The 21,051-nt window shown below is 40.0% G+C and overlaps 1 protein-coding gene across 2 annotated transcripts in view; it reads left to right on the top strand.

Moving 5' to 3' along the window:
• RAF1 (Raf-1 proto-oncogene, serine/threonine kinase) overlaps positions 1–21,051 on the top strand; it is a 73,087-nt gene that overhangs the window by 31,590 nt on the left and 20,446 nt on the right. For both annotated transcript variants that reach the window (XM_036869949.1, XM_036869950.1), the window contains exons 2-3: positions 11,598–11,830; positions 19,189–19,301. In XM_036869949.1, coding sequence (XP_036725844.1) covers positions 11,624–11,830; positions 19,189–19,301 — 320 coding nt within the window. In that variant the 5' untranslated portion in view covers positions 11,598–11,623. The remainder of the gene's footprint in view (positions 1–11,597; positions 11,831–19,188; positions 19,302–21,051) is intronic.

Raw genomic sequence — 21,051 nt, 5'->3', positions numbered from 1 at the left:
AGTTTCGTTCCTTTTTATGGCTGAGTAATATTCCATTGTATATATGTACCACAACTTCTTTATCCATTCGTCTGTTGATGGGCATTTAGGTTGCTTCCATGACCTGGCTATTGTAAATAGTGCTGCAATGAACATTCGGGTGCATGTGTCTTTTTGAATTACGGTTTTCTCTGGGTATATGCCCAGTAGTGGGATTGCTGGGTCATATGGTAATTCTATTTTTAGTTTTTTAAGGAACCTCCATACTGTTCTCCATAGTGGCTGTATCAATTTACATTCCCACCAACAGTGCAAGAGGGTTCCCTTTTCTCCACACCCTCTCCAGCATTTGTTGTTTGTAGATTTTCTGATGATGCCCATTCTAACAGGAGTGAGGTGATACCTCATTGTAGTTTTGATTTGCATTTCTCTAATAATTAGTGATGTTGAGCATCTTTTCATGTGCTTCGTGGCCATCTGTATGTCTTCTTTGGAGAAATGTCTATTTAGGTCTTCTGCCCATTTTTGGATTGGGGTGTTTGTTTCTTTGATATTGAGCTGAATGAGCTGTTTATATATTTTGGAGATTAATCCTTTGTCCGTTGATTCATTTGCAAATATTTTCTCCCATTCTGTGGGTTGTCTTTTCGTCTTGTTTATGGTTTCCTTTGCTGTGCAAAAGCTTTGAAGTTTCATTAGGTCCCATTTGTTTATTTTTGTTTTTATTTCCATTACTCTAGGAGGTGGATCAAAAAAGATCTTGCTGTGATTTATGTCAAAGAGTGTTCTTCCTATGTTTTCCTCTAAGAGTTTTATAGTGTCCAGTCTTACATTTAGGTCTCTAATCCATTTTGAGTTTATTTTTGTGTATAGTGTTAGGGCATGTTCTAATTTCATTCTTTTACATGTAGCTGTCCAGTTTTCCCAGCACCACTTATTGAAGAGATTATCTTTTCTCCGTTGTATATCTATCCTTGCCTCCTTTGTCATAGATTAGTTGAGCATAGGTGTGTGGGTTTATCTCTGGGCTTTCTATCCTGTTCCATTGATCTATATTTCTGTTTTTGTGCCAGTACCATATTGTCTTGATTACTGTAGCTTTGTAGCATAGTCTGAAGACAGGAAGTCTGATTCCTCCACCTCCATTTTTTCCCCTCAAGACTACTTTGGCTCTTCGGGGTCTTCTGTGTCTCCATACAAATTTTAAGATTTTTTGTTCTAGCTCTGTAAAAAATGCCATTGGTAATTTGATAGGGATTGCATTGAATCTGTAGATTGCTTTGAGTAGTATAGTCATTCTCACAATATTGATTCTTCCAATCCAAGAACATGGTATATCTCTGCATCTGTTTGTATCATCTTTAATTTCTTTCATCAGTGTCTTATGGTTTTCTGCATACAGGTCTTTTGTCTCCCTAGGTAGGTTTATTCCTCGGTATTTTATTCTTTTTGTTGCAGTGGTAAAAGGGAGTGTTTCCTTAATTTCTCTTTCAGATTTTTCATCATTAGTGTATAGGAATGCAAGAGATTGCTGTGCATTAATTTTGTATCCTGCAACTTTGCCAGATTCATTGATTAGCTCTAGTAGTTTTCTGGTGGCATCTTTAGGATTCTCTATGTATAGTATCCTGTCATCTGCAAACAGTGACAGTTTTACTTTTTCTTTTCCAATTTGTATTCCTTTTATTTCTTTTTCTTCTCTGATTGCTGTGGCTAGGACTTCCAAAACTATGTTGAATAATAGTGGTGAGAGTGGACATCCTTGTATTGTTCCTGATCTTAGAGGAAGTGCTTTCAGTTTTTCACCATTGAGAATGATGTTTGTTGTGGGTTTGTCACATATGACCTTTATTATGCTGAGGTAGTTTCCCTCTTTGCCCACTTTCTGGAGAGTTTTTATCATAAATGGGTGTTGAATTTTGTCAAAAGCTTTTTCTGCATCTATGGAGATGATCATAAGGTTTGTCTTCTTCATTTTGTTAATATGGTGTATCACATTGATTGATTTGCATATATTGAAGAATCCTTGCATCCCTGGGATAAATCCCACTTGATCGTGGTGTATGATCCTTTTAATGTGTTGTTGGATTGTGTTTGCTAGTATTTTGCTGAGGATTTTTGCATCTGTATTCATCAGTGATATTGGTCTGTAATTTTCTTTTTTTTGTAGTATCTTTGTCTGGTTTTGGTATCAGGGTGATGGTGGCCTCATAGAATGAGTTTGGGAGTGTTCCTTCCTCTGCAATTTGTTGGAAGAGTTTGAGAAGGATGGGTGTTAGCTCTTCCGTAAATGTTTGATAGAATTCACCTGTGAAGCCATCTGGTCCTGGACTTTTTGTTGGAAGGTTTTTTGTTTTTTTTTTTTTTAAATTAATCAATCAGTTAATTTATTTATTTATGGCTGTGTTGGGTCTCCGTTTCTGTGCGAGGGCTTTCTCCAGCTGCGGCGAGCGGGGGCCACTCTTCATTGCGGTGCGCGGGCCTCTCATCGCGGCCTCTCTTGTTGCGGAGCACAGGCTCCAGGCGCACAGGCTCAGTAGTTGTGGCTCACGGGCCTAGTTGCTCCACGGCATGTGGGATCTTCCCAGACCAGGGCTCGAACCCGTGTCCCCTGCATTAGCAGGCAGACCCCCAACCACTGCGCCACCAGGGAAGCCCCTGTTGGAAGGTTTTTAATCACGGTTTCAATTTCATTACTTGTGATTGTTCTGTTCATGTTTTCTGTTGCTTCCTGGTTCAGACTTGGAAGGTTATACCTTTCCAAGAATTTGTCCATTTCTTCCAGGTTGTCCATTTTATTGGCATAGAGTTGCTTGTAGTAGGTTCTTAGGATTCTTTGTATTTCTGCGGTGTCTGTTGTAACTTCTCCTTTTTCATTTCTAATTTTACTGATTTGTGTCCTCTCCCTCTTTTTCTTTTTTATTTATTTATTTATTTATTTATTTATTTCTGGCTGTGTTGGGTCTTCGTTTCTGTGCGAGGGCTCTCTCCAGTTGCGGCGAGTGGGGGCCACTCTTCATCGCGGTGCGCGGGCCTCTCACCCTCGCGGCCTCTCCCGCTGCAGAGCACAGGCTCCAGACGCGCAGGCTCAGCAGTTGTGGCCCACGGGCTCAGTCGCTCCACGGCATGCGGGATCCTCCCAGACCAGGGCTCGAACCCATGTCCCCTGCATTGGCAGGCAGACTCTTAACCACTGCGCCATCAGGGAAGCCCTCCCTCTTTTTCTTGATGAGTCTGGCTAATGGTTTTTCAATTTTGTCTATCCTCTCAAAGAACCAGCTTTTAGTTTTATTGATCTTTGCTGCTGTTTTCTTTGTTTCTATTTCATTTATTTCTGCTCTGATCTTTATGATTTCTTTCCTTCTACTAACTTTGGGTTTTGTTTCTTCTTCTTTCTCTAGCTCCTTTAGGTGTAAGGTTATATTGTTTATTTGAGATTCTTCTTGTTTCTTGAGGTAGGCTTGTATAGCTATAAACTTCCCTCTTAGAACTGCTTTTGCTGCATCCCATAGGTTTTGGATCGTCAGAAACGACTATTTTAAAATGTAACATGAGGTGGAATTAGCACACACATGGAGAGAGTTCATTGGTAGAGCTAAGAAAGACAATTTAAGACTAGATGGATCCTTAAAAAAAATTTATCATTCAAGTGCAAGAAGATGTCTTTTGTGTGGATAAATGCATTTGGGAAATCAGTGGAAGCTCTGGTAGGAATTCTGGGCTTTAGAATTACACCAATTGCTTTCAAACTTAGTAGTGTTCCACACTAAGGAATACATTTTATAATGTGTGTGTACCTGAATCAAAGATTTCTTACTATGTGGTTATATTGTGCTCTGCTTTATTTTTTGACAAAGCTGGTCATGAGTCACCAAAATGATTTTCTGAACACTTATGGGTCATTCTCCACAGCTTGAAAAAGTGCTGAGTTACAGTCTAGGAAAGAAAGAGACTTGAGTTTTTGAAGTCTTCCTTGAGGAAGCTGGCTATTAAGAAGGTACTTATTCTGTCCTTGTTCGAAACATATTGGGTGCTATTTTAGTTATACAGTAGTTCCTCCTTATCTGTGAGGGATACTTTCCAAGATCCCCAGTGGATGTCTGAAAGTGCAGATAATACTGAACTCTGTACTATTTTATTCTATACATATATACCTATGATAAAGTTTAATTTATAAATTAGGCACAGTAAGAGAATATCCGAATTTCCAGCATCACTACTCTTGCACTTTTGGGCCATTGTTAAGTAAAATAAGGGCTGCTTAAACACATGTACTGCCATACTGAGACAGCCCATCTGATAACCCAGAAGGCTGCTAAATGACTAAAGGGCAGGTAGAGTATACTGTGTGGATGTGCTGTGGACAAAGGGATGATTTACATCCAGGCAGGAGGGAGTGGGTTGGTGTGAGTTTATATCCCAGGCAGGAGAGAGCGGGTTGGTGTGAGTTTTCATGACGCTACTCAGAAATCAAAAAGCTTAGAAAAGCATGCAATTTAAAACTTAGGAATTGTTCATTCTGGAATTTTCCATGTAATATTTTCAGACCGTGGTTGACCACTGGTAACAAACTGCAGAAAGCAAAACTTTCTAAGGTGGAGCACTACTGTACCAACCAGAAGGGCCCAAAGAAGGCAACTGAAATGGATCTCAAGATTCAGGGGTTTGGTCTTTGACTCTTCCTTGAGTCCTCTTGCTGCATAATTCAGGGCTGTGTGTCTTTCTAGTTTGGTTATTTTGTTTGCTCCCAAACTCAGTACTATTTAGAATTTATAAACCACTTTTTAACTTAGATGTAGAAAAGGTATCATTCTCTAACTTTCTAAAAAGGAATATTCATGTAGAGAATAAATGAGGTTGAATGATTATGAGAGGTGAACTATGATAATAAAAACAGACATTTTGATATAGAAAGATGTAGCTTTGAAAAAGAGTTCAGACTGTAAAAAATCATGAATTACATGGCTGAAGTGAATGTTTCTTCAAACTCCAGTGTGACAGAATGAAGCATGAAGTCAATAAAAGGCAAACTTTGGTGAACCTATGGAACCTGCCAGCTTCAGGAATTATGCTAGAAAAAATAAATTTAGAGACATTTTGATCTACTCATGATTGACAAATGTTGAGTGGGTAACTACAGAAAGCTAAGATATCTAGCAATTAATGAGTTGTCCCTTTTTCTGTCATAAGATATCTATCCCCTGGTGTCTTTCAGAGACTGAATCTGGGTTTAAGCCCATTGTGGCAAATCTTTAATGGAAGAGGGGTGGAGGAAGCAAAGTAGAGTAGAATCTAGGCTTTTTGATTTCTGAGGTGCTCTGTAATGGGGGTGGTTGGAGGAGAGGAGGTCTGAATGCAGAAGGAAGCAGCTTGAAAACCAGTTGAGCCTAGCCTATTCTAGAGTGTTTTAGAATATCCTATTCTAGAACAGGCTAGAAGAATTCACGTTAAGTAAATTGTAGACTTCCTAAATTTATAGAATTTCACTTTCGTAATAAGTGAAATTATGAATATGCTGTGTCCTTTCTGGTAGAAGGTAAATGTGTAGTCTGTTGAATACAAATTCTCAGGCTGTCTCACCATATATAACTATAAACATATAAGTGTTTAAGGTCAGCGAACTTTTGTCATAATAAAGCTACTGTTTTGTGTATGTGAAGAGTTATTTAAAAAAGATTACTTTTTAATCATTGGACAGAAATGAGCTTTTAAAATTAGATTCCATATAACTTTTTGTTACCAAAGTTATCTTTTTTTTAAAAATTGCTCTGAACACGAACAATTTCCTCTATTTATTTGTTTATTTATTTTTGGCTTTGTTGGGTCTTCGTTCCTGCATGTGGGCTTTCTCTAGTTGCGGCGAGCGGGGGCTACTCTTCGTTGTGGTGCACGTGCTTCTCATTGTGGTGGCTTCTCTTGTTGTAGAGCACAGGATCTAGGTGCGTGGGCTTCAGTAGTTGTGGCTCACGGGCTCTAGAGCGCAGGCTCAGTAGTTGTGGTGCACGGGCCCACTTGCTCCGTGGCATGTGGGATCTTCCTGGAGCAGGGATCAAACCTGTGACCCCTGCATTGGTAGGCGGATTCTTTTTTTTTTTAAATTTAATTAATTAATTAATTAATTAATTAATTAATTAATTTATGGCTGTGTTGGATCTTCGTTTCTGTGCGAGGGCTTTCTCTAGTTGTGGCAGGCAGGGGCCACTCTTCATCGCAGTGTGCGGGCCTCTCACTATCGTGGGGTAGGCGGATTCTTAACCACTGCACTACCAGGGAAGTCCTGCTGTATGGTTTTTAGAAGATGCTTCTTTCTTGTTTTTAGATGTGAACCCTTTCTTGTTAATTGATTACAGAGTACCTTGCCTTAGAGCTTCCTATGATAAACAGGTCAGTCCTGGGGCAACTGGTAGGGGCCTTGGCCTTTCTGGGCTTGTCTGCTTATGTAGGCATGCCTTACAAATAGGATCCATCATTTTCTACGAGTGAAATGAAAAAGGTTGGGAGGCACTGCCTTAGTGTGCTTCTCAGCCTGTAAGTGGTCTTGATATAGACATGGAAAATTAAAAATTATGAATGATAAATAATCAAAAACTTGAGAATTAAACTGGATTTGCATTTATTTTATCAGCTTTTATTAACAGTTATTGTAGTATGTTCTCTACTAAGCACCAGCACTGTTATTTTCCAAGTGCCTACAAAACAGCATTTGTCATAAAATAACTATGATCTTGGACTTAGTCTACAGTTAAGTCTTGTAAGTGGGTTCTTTAACCAATAGATTGTAATACAGTCTTCCCTCACAATTAAATACAGAATGCAATTTATTGCAGTTTGTCTTTTGCTGAATAGTAGGTATTTTTTAAAGGTGTACTACCAACTGGAGATTTAATTCACATTTACTAGTTCTTGACAGGTCTTTTCTGTTAAAAAAAATTATATTTTTTGCAGCATTATTCTGGCTCCTAGCTGAATTCATTTAATAAATATTTGAGTGCTTGTGTTCCAGGTACTGTATTAAGGGCTAAGAATACAGTAGTGAACAAGATTGGCAGGAGGTACTGGCAAGCTTGGCATGGAGCAGAAAGGGGATGGGAGGTACTGAACAAAATCTGTAGACAGTTAACATTAGTGGTAAGTGGCATGAAGAAAATAAGGGTTATTTGATGGCGGTAGGGGAGTGGGGTCTTCTGACTAGGGTGGAGAGAGAAGGTGTCTCTAAAGGGGTCTTTTAGGTGAAGACCTTAATGATGTGAAAAAGCCAACTTGCTTGTTTCTGGAGGTTTTCGCCTTCTAGATGAAGGGAACAGAAAGTTCAAAAGTGCTGAGGTGTGAAGCTTGGCATGTTCAGAAAGAAGTTTAGCTTTTATTCTGAGTCTTATACAGGGGAGGGAAATGATAAGTTGCATTTTTAAGATTGCCCTGGCTGCTTCTATGAGCCACATCATTTCAGGCTAGTGAGTTGTTCAAAGGAGTCTTCCTCTTTAATTGGGGAAAAAGGTCTAGGGAAAAGAGAAGCTTGTAGATGCCCCTAAAAAGTGACCTCGTGGTAATGAAGGGATAGAGTTAGGAGTGTGTTGGGGCTTGGGTAGAGGTGCCAGAAATGGGAGGCAGTGCGTCATGGCCCTGCCACTTGAAGGGTGTAGGATTTTGTCCTGCCCCTCCCCTTTGCATAAATAAAATAGGCTTATAGATGTTTGTAGTAAATAGTAAAATAAAAAAGCAAAAAGTAAACATATATAAAAAGTAAAAATTTCCTAATCATCTTGCTGAAATATTGGTACTTTATTATTCTATATTTTCTCACTTCTTTATTTTTATTTTTTAAATTAAAAAAAAATAGGTTTGTGTTACTTTTTAAAAAAATAAATTTATTTATTTTACTTATTTTTTAATTTTTGGCTGCGTTGGGTCTTCATTGCTGCGCACAGGCTTTTCTCTAGTTGCGGCGAGCGGGGGCTACTCTTCGTTGCGGTGCACGGGCTTCTCATTGCGGTGGCTTCGCTTGTTGCGGAGCACAGGCTCTAGGCGTGTAGGCTTCAGTAGTTGTGGCACGCGGGCTCAGTAGTTGTGGCGCACAGGCTTAGTTGCTCCGCAGCATGTGGGATCGTCCCGGACCAGGGCTCAAACCCGTGTCCCATGCATTGGCAGGCGGATTCCTAACCACTGCGGCACCAGGGAAGCCCCTCTCACTTCTCTGTGACTCTAGATTTCCCTCCTTCTTTCTAGATTAGTATGAAAGAGGTTCAAACTACATTTGTCATTTTTTGTTTTGTCTTGGGTAGCTTTTTCCACCTTTGCACATACAGATCTACTTTACTTATCACGTGGGAATTAGTATGATTTGTTTAATTCCCTATTGTTAAGTATTTGGTCTTTTCCCCAATTTTTTAAGGATATGAACAATGCTCTAATGAAGATGCTTATACATATATCTTTATACACTTTCCTTATACTTCTGTAGGATAAATTCCTAGAGTGATATTGAATTAGCAGATCAGTCTTTAAGAATGTTTCAAAACTTATAGTTTTTTACCATATTCTCTTCCAAAACAGTTGAGCCAAGACTCTGAGAGTAATGCCAGGTAGTGGTCTTAAGTCTCTAAACTTCTCTAGTTTTCTCAGCTGTCAGCTAAGAATAGTTAGTATCTATTGTCCTCTTTTGCTTCAGGCATGTGATGTGAGAAAGAGCATAGTACATAATGCGTATTCAGACAGAAACTTCTGGTTAAGAACAAGATGTTTGGATTAACTCTAGGCCATTTTAGCTCTGACTAAATGATTTCAAGTGTCAGTGTTATATATGAGAAGGTTAAGGGCTTTGGAATCAGATAGAGCTGCGCAATTCTGAATCCCACCTCTGCCCGCTAAAGCTCGACTGTAAAAATAGGGATGTAATTCCTACCTAGAGTATCCTCTAAGGATCAGGTTGGGTAATATGAGTGGGATGTATGCAGTATATACTGTTTCATAATAGTAGGCACCTAGTAAATGGTAACTATTGCTAATAATGCTAATAATAAGATAAAACAATTTTCTGAAGGAGTAAGGCTTGAGAAGGATGGGATTCCCTGTCAACCTCACTGTTTTCTACAGGAGGAAATAAATACCTCTCACTTCTGCATGGTTGCTGACTCCCAATCAGCATCAGGGCATTGCACGTCCTCACTGCAGAGTATCTGACTTATTGTCATTGTGTGACTATCTATGGACTTTCATTACAGTGTTCTTGTTGCCCGATTAAAACATTTGATTATTTTTTGTTAGGTAACTGTCTCTCCTTGCTTCGGTTTATAAGCTTTGTTTCTGCACTAAAACTGAACTCCGAATGTTATGTTGGAAAGTTCATGTACTTTAAATATAAACAGATAGAGAATCTGGTTAGTTTACCTATCAACTGGGTGTTCTTGGGCAAGTAGCATGGTTCTTCTGTGCCTTATTTGTTTAAAAAATAAAGGGTGGTTGGAGGAAGGGATTTAAAATCTTTTGGGGTCCTTACACAGATTAAATGAGATTATATATTAAGTGTCTAACATATCCTAGAATACTAGTTTCTTTTTCTTCTTCAAAGGCAGAAAGTTATGGCTTACACTTTTTTTTTTAAATTTCTCATAGTACTAATGTGTTACTCATACTCAAGTGTAGTTGCTCATGCTTAATACACAGTAACAAAAGAAGGAGAGAAGTGGAATTGAAAAAGTATTGGGTTGACCAAAAAGTGCTCTCGGTTTTTAAGTAAAAGTAAAAGACACATTTTTCATTTTCACCAAGAACTTTATTGAACAGTGTATTCACCGTTTTGTTCCACTACCTTCTGCCAATTTTTCAGGCAACTTCATAATTCCATCTTCTCAAAACTCTTTATATTTTTGAGCAAAGAACTGTTCCAGGTGCCTTTTACAGTCTTTCAGGGAATTGAAATTTTTTCCATTAAGAGAATTTTGTAAAGACCTAAATAAATGGAAATCTGAAGGTGCAATGTCTGGTGAATACAGCAGATGAATCAGAACTTCCCAGTCAAGCTGTAACAGTTTTTGCCTGGTCATCAAAGAAACATGCAGTCTTGCATTATCCTGATGGAAGATTATGCGTTTTCTGTTGACTAATTCTGGACGCTTTTTGTCGAGTGCTGCTTTCAGTTGGTCTAATTGGGAGCAGTACTTGTTGGAATTAATCGTTTGGTTTTCCGGAAGGAGCTCATAATAGAGAACTCCCTTCCAATCCCACCATATACACAACATCACCTTCTTTGGATGAAGACCGGCCTTTGGTGTGGTTGGTGGTGGTTCATTTTGCTTGCCCCACAATCTCTTCCGTCCCACATCATTGTACAGTATCCACTTTTCATCGCCCGTCACAATTTGTTGTAAAAACAATGTTTTCATTACATTTAAGTAGAGAACTGCATGCGGAAATATGGTCAAGAAGGTTTTGTTCGCTCAACTTATGTGGAACCCAAACATCAAATCGATTAACATAACCAAGCTGGTGCAAATGATTTTCAGTGCTTGATTTGGATATCTTGAGTATGTCGGCCATTTCCCACGTGGTATAACGTTGATTGTTCTCAGTTACTGTCTCGATTTGATCACTATCAACTTCAACTGGTCTGCCCGACTGTGGAGCATCGTCCAGTGAGAAATCTCCAGCACGAAACTTCACAAACCGCTTTTGACACGTCTGATCAGTCACAGCACCTTCTCCATATACTGCACAAATCTTTTTTGGCATTTCAATTACATTTTTACCTTTTTTGAAATAATAAAGCATAATATGCCGAAAATGTTGCTCTTTTCCTTCCATCTTCAACATTAACATGGCTACACAAAAATTCACCAATTTTTTTTTTTTTTTTAATTTATTTATTTATTTATTTATTTATTTATTTATGGCTGTGCTGGGTCTTCGGTTCGCGCGAGGGCTTTCTCCAGTTGCGGCAAGTGGGGGCCACTCTTCATCGCGGCGCGCGGGCCTCTCACCATCGCGGCCCCTCCCGCTGCGGGGCACAGGCTCCAGACGCGCAGGCTCAGCAGCCGTGGCTCACGGGCCCAGCCGCTCCGCGGCATGTGGGATCTTCCCAGACCAGGGCTCGAACCCGTGTCCCCTGCATTAGCAGGCAGATTCTCAACCACTGCGCCACCAGGGAAGCCCTAAAAAAATTCACCAATTTTGATAAGTCTTGTTTTAAATGCACGCTGATATGACAACTGTCACATACAGTCTAACAAAATTGTTTCAAATGAAGTTAAAGACAACTAAGTGCTATTAGAGCCATCTTATGGAAGAAACCGAATGAAACTTTTGGCCCACCCATTATTAGAATAAGAAGTCAAGAGACCTGGGCTTATAGTTCCAGGTTGGCTTTTAACTGGTGGTATAACTCTTGATGAGTCTTTAGATCTTTAATCCCCATTTTGCTAATTTTTGAGTTGTCTATGAAATATTCTATGGAAATATACTAAAATAGAAGTTTTCTGAGTAATTTATTTAAGCAGAAGATGTCACCTACAAGAAAGCCCACATACTACTGTTTTCACAATTACTCTGTATATTGTATTGTTGAGTTAATTACTTTTGTTCAAGAATTCTAATTATTTGTCTATTTATTTATTTATTTTTACCAGGTTTAAGTATTGTGTAAGCTGCATCAATGGAGCACATACAGGGGGCCTGGAAGACGATCAGCAATGGTTTTGGATTCAAAGATGCGGTGTTTGATGGCCCCAGCTGCATCTCCCCTACGATAGTTCAGCAGTTTGGCTATCAGCGTCGGGCATCAGATGATGGCAAACTTACGGACCCTTCTAAGACAAGCAACACTATCCGTGTTTTTTTGCCAAACAAGCAAAGAACAGTGGTATGTGAACATTCCTCTCAGAAAATGTAGTTGCCCATCACCCTATAGAAAGTGTTATGGGTCATGTTGCCCATCTTATAGGCAGGCAAGATATTCACTGTCACTTTGAGTCGTCATGCATTTTAAAATTTTATTTTAGTGTTTTGTAGTTGTACCTGTTTTGTTTCGTTTTTAATTGAGGTATAGTTGATTTACAATATTGTGTTAGTTTCAGGTGTACAGTAAAGTGATTCCGATATTTTATATATATATATATGTATATAATTTCAGATTATTTTCCATTATAGGTTATTACAAGATATTGAATAGTTCTCTGTGTTATACAGTAAATCCTTGTTGCTTATCTATTTTATGTATAGTAGTTTGTGTCTTTTAATCCCATACTCCTAATTTATCCCACCTTTCCCCTTTGGTAACAGTAAGTTTGTTTTCTATATCTGTGAGTCTATTTTGATTTTGTGTATAGATCGATCTGTATTATTTCTAGATTCCACATTTAAGTGATAATCATGTAATATATGTTTTTTCTGTCTGACTGACTTCACTTAGTATGGTATTCTTTTTTTAAGTATTTATTTGGCTGTGCTGGGTCTTAGTTGCAGCACGCGGGATCTTTAGTTGCGGCATGTGGGATCAAGTTCCCTGACCAGGAATTGAACCCGGGCCCCTTGCATTGGGAGCTCGGCGTCTTAACCACGGGACCACCAGGGAAATCCCAGTATGATATTCTTCAGTGGCAGTATTTCATTTTTTTTATGGCTGAGTAATATTCCATTGGTGGGCACTGGGGTTGTTTCCATGTCTTGCCTATTGTAAATAGTGCTGCTATCAACTGGGGTGCATGTATCTTTTCGAATTAGAGTTTTCATCTTTTCTGGATAGATGCCCAGGAGTGGGATTGCTGGATCATATGGTCACTCTAGTTTTAGTTTTGTTTTTGTTTTTAATAAATTTATTTATTTATTTTCGGCCGTGTTGGGTCTTTGTTGCTGCATGCAGGCTTTTTTTTTTCTAGTTGTGGTGAGTGGGGGCTACTCTTCGTTTGCAGTGTGCGGTCTTCTCATTGCAGTGGCTTCTCTTGTTGTGGAGCGTGGGCTCTAGGGCACGCGGGCTTCAGTAGTTGTGGTGTGCGGGCTCAGTAGTTGTGGCTCGAGTGCTCTAGAGCTTAGTAATTGTGGCGAATGGGCTTAGTTGCTCTGCAACATGTGGGATCTTCCTGGACCAGGGCTCGAACCCGTGTCCCCTGCATTGGCAGGTGGATTCTTTAACCACTGCACCACCAGGGAAGTCCCTAGTTTTAGTTTTTTAAGGAACCTCCATACTCTTTTCCATAGTGTGTTCACTAATTTACATTCCCACCAACAGTGTAATAGGGTTCCACTTAGGGTCTTTGTTAATTGGCTTTGCAGTTGCAGATTTTATTGCTTTATGTTCCTTTCACACCTCTTGCTTTATCCCAGCTCTTGGCCTTCATTCTGTTGTTAGTCTTGCCTGGAATGTCTTCTTTACTGACATTTCCTCTAAACAGATAGTACATTCTTCTTTTTTTAATTTTTAAATTTTTATTGGAGTACAGTTGATTTACAATGTTGTGTTTGTTTCAGGTGTACAGCAAAGTGAATCAGTTGTACATATACATAGATCCACTCTTTTTTAGATTCTTTTCCCATATAGGCTGTTACAGAGTATTGAGTAGAGTTCCCTGTGCTATACAGTAGGTCCTTATTAGTTACCAATTTTATATATAGTAGTGTGTATATTATATATAGTAGTGTGTATATTTCAATCCCAATCTTCCAATTTATTCCTCCCCCCCTTACCCCGGTAACCATAAGTTTGTTTTCTACATCTGTAACTCTATTTCTGGTTTGTAGGTAAGTACATTTGTACCCTTTTTTTAGATTCCACATATAAGCAATATCATATGATATTTATCTTTCTCTGTCTGACTTACTTCACTCAGTATGATAATCTCTAGGTCCATCAATGTTGCGGCAAATGGCATTATTTCGTTCTTTGTTATGGCTAAGTAATATTCCATTGTATATATGTACCACATCTTCTTTATCCATTCCTCTGCTGATGGACATTTAGGTTGCTTTTATGTCCTGGCTATTGTAAATAGTTGTGCAATGAACATTGGGGTGCATGGATCTTTTTGAATTATGGTTTTCTCCAGATATATGCCCAGGAGTGGGATTGCTGGATCATAGGGTAGCTCTATTTCTAGTTTTTAAAGTAATCTCCATACTGTGCTCCATAGTGGCTGTACTAATTTATATTCCCCCCAACAGCGTAGGAGGGTTCCCTTTTCTCCATGCCCTCTCTAGCATTTATTGTTTGTAGATTTTTTGATGATGGCCATTCTGACTGGTGTGAGGTGAAAATAGTACATTCTTACGGGGATATATTTCAAAGTGTTCTTTGAAAAATTCCCTTAGACATTTCTGGTGATTAAAAAATTGTTTTGTTCTGAATATTAAAGCAAACTGTTCATTTAAAATTTTTTTGATATTACAAGTATATTGAAGGAAATAAAATTACCTAGAAAAAATTATTTTGGTAAATTTCCTAGGCCTTGTGGCAAAGCTGGAGGTAGCTTAAAAATCACAGCTCTTGGGCTTCCCTGGTGGCGCAGTGGTTGAGAATCTGCCTGCCAATGCAGGGGACACGGGTTCGAGCCCTGGTCTGGGAAGATCCCACATGCCACGGAGCAACTGGGCCCGTGAGCCACAACTACTGAGCCTGCGCATCTGGAGCCTGTGCTCCGCAACAAGAGAGGCCGCGATAGTGAGAGGCCCGCGCACCGCGATGAAGAGTGGCCCCCACTTGCTGCAACTGGAGAAGGCACTCGCACAGAAACGAAGACCCAACACAGCCATAAATAAATTAAAAAAAAAAAAAAAATCACAGCTCTTTTCCAAGGGCACTGGACTAGCCCTTTATTCCTGCATAGTTTCTGACACAAAATCTCAACTTTTCCAAAAATTACTGCTCAAAAAGTTTCTTACTATACTGGGAGGGGAAAAAAAAACACCTGGTTGAAACAGAAAAGCGAAGTTGTGCTAATTTTGCTTGGCGTGGGACATTTGAGAAAACCTTCCTTCAAAACGTCCACACCTCCGCCTTTCCCACCCTCTGTTTTTTGTGTAAAAGCAGTGCATTGTGTTTATTCTGTGTACCTAGGCGAGGCAAGGTTCCAAGGTTGGCAAGTACAGTCCAGAGTTTTCTCAGTTTGTTTCTAACAGTTCAACTCTCTCCACTTTACTAAAACTTCCTTTATGCTTCTTTTGTGACCCTAAAGAGCCTTCCAGTTATAGTGTTGTACATTTAGGTACATTTTGAACTGAAGGCAAAACTCAAAGGCATTTTAAAGTGTGAGTAAATTTATTTTTGTTCCCTTTTCCTAAAAATGAAAGTTTAATGGCTGGCAAAATAAATAATAATAATAATCCCCTTATATTTCAACAGTAGTCTTTCATTTGCAAAGTGATTTTTACCCATTATTTTCTCAATAATTTTCTTTTTTACCTTAAGTGGAGAGCCCAGGTGTGAAGTCTGAATGTGATGGGAAGCTGAAGATCATCTGGTGCTTCTTCTGGGCTTTACTGCCACTGTCTTCTCCACCCCCATCTACCAGTTTGCCTGGAAGAGTGGGAAACTTAGTTTGGCGTAATAATTAAGTGTATGGGCCTTGAAGACAACAAGGCCCAAATTTAAATCCCTGTATTGCCTTTTATAAGCTGTATCATGTAAACAAATTACATAATATTTTGAGCCTCTGTTTCCTGACCTTTATGAAATGAGGCTCATGCTGACTACAGTGGCTAGTTCATAAGTAAAATGGCAGTTATGATTATTTCTGAGTGTTTTCTATATCTGTGTATACTTTTTAAAAAATTTTTAAAAATTTTTATTTTTGGTTGTGTTGGTTCTTCATTGCTGTGCATGGGCTTTCTCTAGTTGTGGCGAGTGGGGGCTTCTCGTTGCAGAGCACGGGCTCTAGGCACGTGGGCTTCAGTAGTTGCAGCACATGGGCTCAGTAGTTGCGGCACATGGGTTCTAGAGCGTGCGGGCGTCAGTAGTTATGGTGCGTGGGCTCAGTAGTTGTGGCTCACGGGCTCTAGAGCGCAGGCTCAGTAGTTGTGGCACATGGGCTTAGTTGCTCCACGGCATGTGGGATCTTCCTGGACCAGGGCTCGAACCTGTGTCCCCTGCATTGGCAGGTGGATTCTTAAACACTGCATCACCAGGGAAGTCCGGCATTTGTGTGTCCTTGACAGCCTTCATTTGAGCACAACTGGTGGTTGGGGATGACTGATTTGGAAGCTTGACTTCTCCGACAGCTTTTGAGAAGATTCTGTCAGAGAAAGTTAGTTTCTTCTGTTTCTTTGACCAGAGATGGACTGTGTGTCTCTGGAAGAACCACCTTCTTTCACTAGGCACCCAGCTTCAGGGCAGCATTGAAGGAAGAAGGAGTCATTTGCTGGCCAGCATGGCCAGTCAGCTGTTTCTAATCATCCCCAGGTTGCTTCATTGCTGGAGCCCAGAATGACTATCATAATCACTTAGTGGGCTCCAGAGATTAGTCACATTTAGCTGATTACAACCTGTGTCCATGGGGAGTTGTAAGAGAGAAGAGTGATAGAGAGGATCTATGTCTGATTTAAATAATTTCAGAATAATTAGTAGTTGCTTGTCTTTTGAATTTTTCTTGTCATTTGTTTTGCAAACACTCTTTGACTGACTGCTGCTGCTAATTATTATTGGATGAGTGATTGGATCATAGCTGAGGCCCATTAATTACCGCTGGAATCACCCGAGAAGCAGTTTAAAATACAGATTCCTGCGCTTCATTCAAGATGAACTGAATCAGATGGATGTGTTAGAGGGGGCAGACCAGGAAAATATATTTTCACAGGCTCCTCAGATGATTCTAATATCAGCCACGTTTGGGAACCCCACTGGATTAGAGGATATTTAAAGAACTGTCTAGCTCTTGGAGCTGTGACTTTTAATGAAGATTAAATAGCACAGATATCACTTTACAGTTTTCAAAGTACTACTGCACAGTATTTGATACAGGTCATCATTCTGTTAATGTGTTTATTTACTTTTCATTGTCCTCATTCTTGGTGTATTCATAGTTCAGATCATTCTCTCTCCCTTTACTTTGTTGTTTTGTGTCTGGAAGCTGGAAGTTAGTGGGATATTTCTAAGGGTATCACTGCTTCAAGAAACCTTTAAAATAAACTTGTGAAACACTGTAAATGAATATTTAAAAATTTTAAACCTTTAAAATAAGTACACACATCACTCACCTCCCTCTGGGAAGGGGCTGGGTTGGCCATTGTCAGCTGTCACACTTTCACCCAGTGGAAGGACTCTACTTTGGGCAGTTTTGCAAGCACTGCTAATCTACATTCTTCTCTCTCTACAGCCCGTACTGAGTCTAGTTGCCTTACTTTTTGATTAACTTTATTGGCTTTAAAAACAAAATGTATAGGGCTTTTATTGAAATGCTTAAGGGCTTAGGTGAAATTTTTATATAGCTGCCATTATTAGCACCCTGGCACTCACAGTTTATGTTAGGCTTTTTAAAAAAATTTTAAGATTTATTTATTTATTTAATTTATTTTTGGCTGCGTTGGGTCTTAGTTGTGGCATGTGGGATCTTCATTGAGGCATGCAGGATCTTTTAATTTTTTTTATTTTTAATTTTTTAATTAATTATTTGTGGCTGCATTGGGTCTTTGTTGCTGCATGCGGGCTTTCTCTAGTTGTGGCGAGCAGGGGCTACTCTTCGTTGCAGTGTGCGGGCTTCTCGTTACGGTGGCTTCTCTTGTGGAGCACGGGCTCTAGGTACGCGGGCTCAGTAGTTGTGGCTCGTGGGCTTAGTTGCTCTGCGGCATGTGGGATCTTCCTGGACCAGGGATTGAACCTGCGTCCCCTGCATTGATTGGCACATGGATTCTTAACCACTGCGCCACCAGGGAAGTCCTAAGGCATGCAAGATCTTTCATTGCAGTGTGCAGGCTCTTTGTTACAGCACGCAGGCTTCTCTCTAGTTGTGGGGTGCAGGGTTTTCTCTTCTCTAGTTGTGGCGCACAGGCTCCAGGGCACGTGGCTTCCAGAGCCCGTGGGCTCTGTAGTTTGCAGCACTCAGGCTCTCTAGTTGAGGCGCGTGAGCTCAGTAGTTGCAGCGCGCGGGCTTAGTTGCCCCGCGGCATGTGGGATCTTAGTTCCCTGACCGTGGATCAAACCTGTGTCCCCTGCATTGGAAGGCGGATTCTTTTCCACTGGACCACCAGGAAAGTCCCTCTGTTAGGCTTCTGAGTGCCTGCTCAGTTTTTGAAGATTGGGTACAGGGGGATGTGAAGGGGCGTATACTGTTCAGGCTGTCTGGAATGGGTGTGCACATTTATTTAAACTAGCAGTGATGTTTGTCCTGACAGCAGGGCAGAGGCTTTATTTCCTCCACTTCCTGCTTGCCCTCCCTAGTGTGAAGTGCATGTGAGATGGAATTTTTGTTAGGAAGATCAAGCATTTTGTTGAAAATAGGTTGAAATACAAAGTTTTGATCAGAAGAACTCATGTTTGTTTATAGATTGGGTTGGCTTATTTTCCTTTCTGGTGGATATTTATGCTTGCCTGAACATTTCATTGAGTCAAACAAAATAGAGATGTAGAAAGGGAAAGTTGATCATTTCTCTCTCCCAACCACTTTCTCATAGGGGTAACAGCTGAGTGTCTATCTTTTCACACTCATACAACATATATAAACATATATAGGTTCCCCACCCTTTAAATAATCTTACTCTTTGTATTATTCTGAAAAATATTTTCCCCCAGTTAATATGAACACCCTCTGACGAGTCATTATAAGTAATATATTAGCAGCACCGTGTGACACATACAGGTGTTCTGTACTTTATTCAAGCACTTACCTATTGCTGGACATTCTGGGTGCTTCCTCTGTGTGTGTGTTTGCCATTATTGTTGACCCTTGAACAACTCAGGGGGTTACGGGCGCCAACCCCGTGTGCACTTGAAAATCCGAGTATAACTTACAGTCAGCCCTTGGTATATGTGCTCTATATCTGCTGTCCCATATCCTCGGATTCAACAAACCACAAATCATGTAGTACTGTAGTGTTTCCTATTGAAAAAAATCCACGTATAAGTGGACCTGTGCAGTTGAGAGCCGTGTTGTTCAAGGGTCAACTGTACAAGCAATGCTGTCATAAAATCTTCTACATATACCCTTACAGACTGGTGGATTGATTTCTGTATTCACCTTTCCAAGGGATGTGCTTGTGCAGCCTGTGTTGGTTCTAAAGGTGGTCCTTTGTTTGTAGGTCAACGTGCGGAATGGAATGAGCTTGCATGACTGCCTTATGAAAGCTCTCAAGGTGAGGGGCCTGCAACCAGAGTGCTGTGCAGTTTTCAGACTTCTCCACGAACACAAGGGGTAAGAACTCAAAAGTTAGCCAGCTCTTCCTTCATACTAGTAAGGATTTCCTAGCTTCAAATCATAACTGTTCCCATTTAAAAAAAAATTGTATTAACTTCCTATAGAATAGTGAATATTTTTGAATACCCTTGTGTATAAAGAGACAATTCAGAAAAATAAGATACCAAGAACTTGAAAATTTTGCTTGAACATTGCATTGGAAGATAAAATACATGTTAGTTGTTGGATAGTGTTTCCATAGAAGGAAACAGTAATGTCAGATGGTATGTTTCTTGAGAGCAAGATTTTTGTGTTTGCTATAATGCAGTTAACAGAGTGGGTACTCAGAAAGTGTTTCATTATTATTTATAGTTAAAGAATACTGTCTTTAAGAGATTAACTTTTATAATTCACTCCTTTTTATTCAGTTAATATTTACTGAATCCCAGCAGTTTGACAGACACAGGGCTAAAAGATGCAGGAGAATTTCTGCTTCAAGGAGGATCAGTGTAGTTCATCCTATTCCTAATGGTGGTAGCAAGATAGATGCATTGCCTCAAAAGTCTAGGAGTAATACCCCATAGCATCAGAGCCATCTGTGACTATCTGTTACCTGTTATTGTTTCCCCCCAAATCTGGGATAATAACCTTAATTTTACCTTCTTGGAAAGTGCTAGTTCTGTTATTGATCTTTATCTTACATCTTCTATATTTCAAGGGGCTCCCCAGTTTGAGAGAGTAGCCTAGGGAATGAGTACTCAAAATGTTGCCAAATCTTGGCTCCCTGTTCACTGATGCCGAATAAAAATAGGGAGACAGAGATTTGGAAGATAAGAAATAGAGAGGCTTTTTATTTTCTTTGCCAGGCAAAGGGAAGACACAGCAGGCTAGCGCCTCAAGAACTGTGTCCCCCTGTCCTGGGGAATTACAGGGGGTCTTACAGGTGGAACTGGCAGTCCAGGGTAAGTGATAAGGATGAAAGTGGTGAAGGTCTTGTATTCTTCTTGCAGTATTTTAAAACAGTCACTGTTGGCATCAGGCAGCCTGGTAATTGGGTCCATTTATCTCTGGGTTATCAGCGGGGTGACCTTCTTTATGAAATGTAAACAGCTACAAGGGGTGATTTGTTACAAGAGAATGCAGCCAGAATAAATGCCAGGTGCAGGGAACAATTCATATGGAATCAGAGAGTAATTAGCTTTGTTTAGCTTTGTGAAGGACAAGTCTAGCTACAAGTATTTGTTAGTAGTAACAGCTAAAGAATAACCAAGATTGCTTAACTCTTTCAGACCTGTTTATGCTGTTTCCCCAGCCTGTTCATTGTTTATTTTCCTTATTTATCAGAAAAGTTTCATTTCTATTTTTGCTGCAACAAAAAGGGTGAGCATAAATTCATCTGTTTATGTTATTCCTCTCAGCTTAGGGGGCTTTTTGCTGAAGTGCAAATCTTTGAAGCAGATGCCAGTTTTATGTGGGTACAGTCCCAGGTTGGTCCCCAAGCCAGAGCATAGTGCTCCCTAAAGACTAGAGAGACTCTGAGACAGTGAGGGGCTTGATCCACTCTTGTCCACGGCTGCATTTATTTGGAGCTACCGTAGGTTCTCTTTTGGATGGATGGCACCTCAAGACTGATCAGGAAACAGGACTGACCCTCTCCCTCTTCATTAGGGCAAAACAGGACTTTGGAGTAATGTTGGGTTTCCCAGACCTTGTATAGGGAATTATATTAAGGGATGGATTATTTCCTGCTCTATAATCAGAAAGATGG

The sequence above is a fragment of the Balaenoptera musculus genome, chromosome 11 (assembly GCF_009873245.2).
Source record: "Balaenoptera musculus isolate JJ_BM4_2016_0621 chromosome 11, mBalMus1.pri.v3, whole genome shotgun sequence".
NCBI lineage: Eukaryota > Metazoa > Chordata > Mammalia > Artiodactyla > Balaenopteridae > Balaenoptera > Balaenoptera musculus.
Note: the sequence above shows the minus strand (reverse complement) of the source record. Positions and strands in the feature narration are given on the sequence as shown.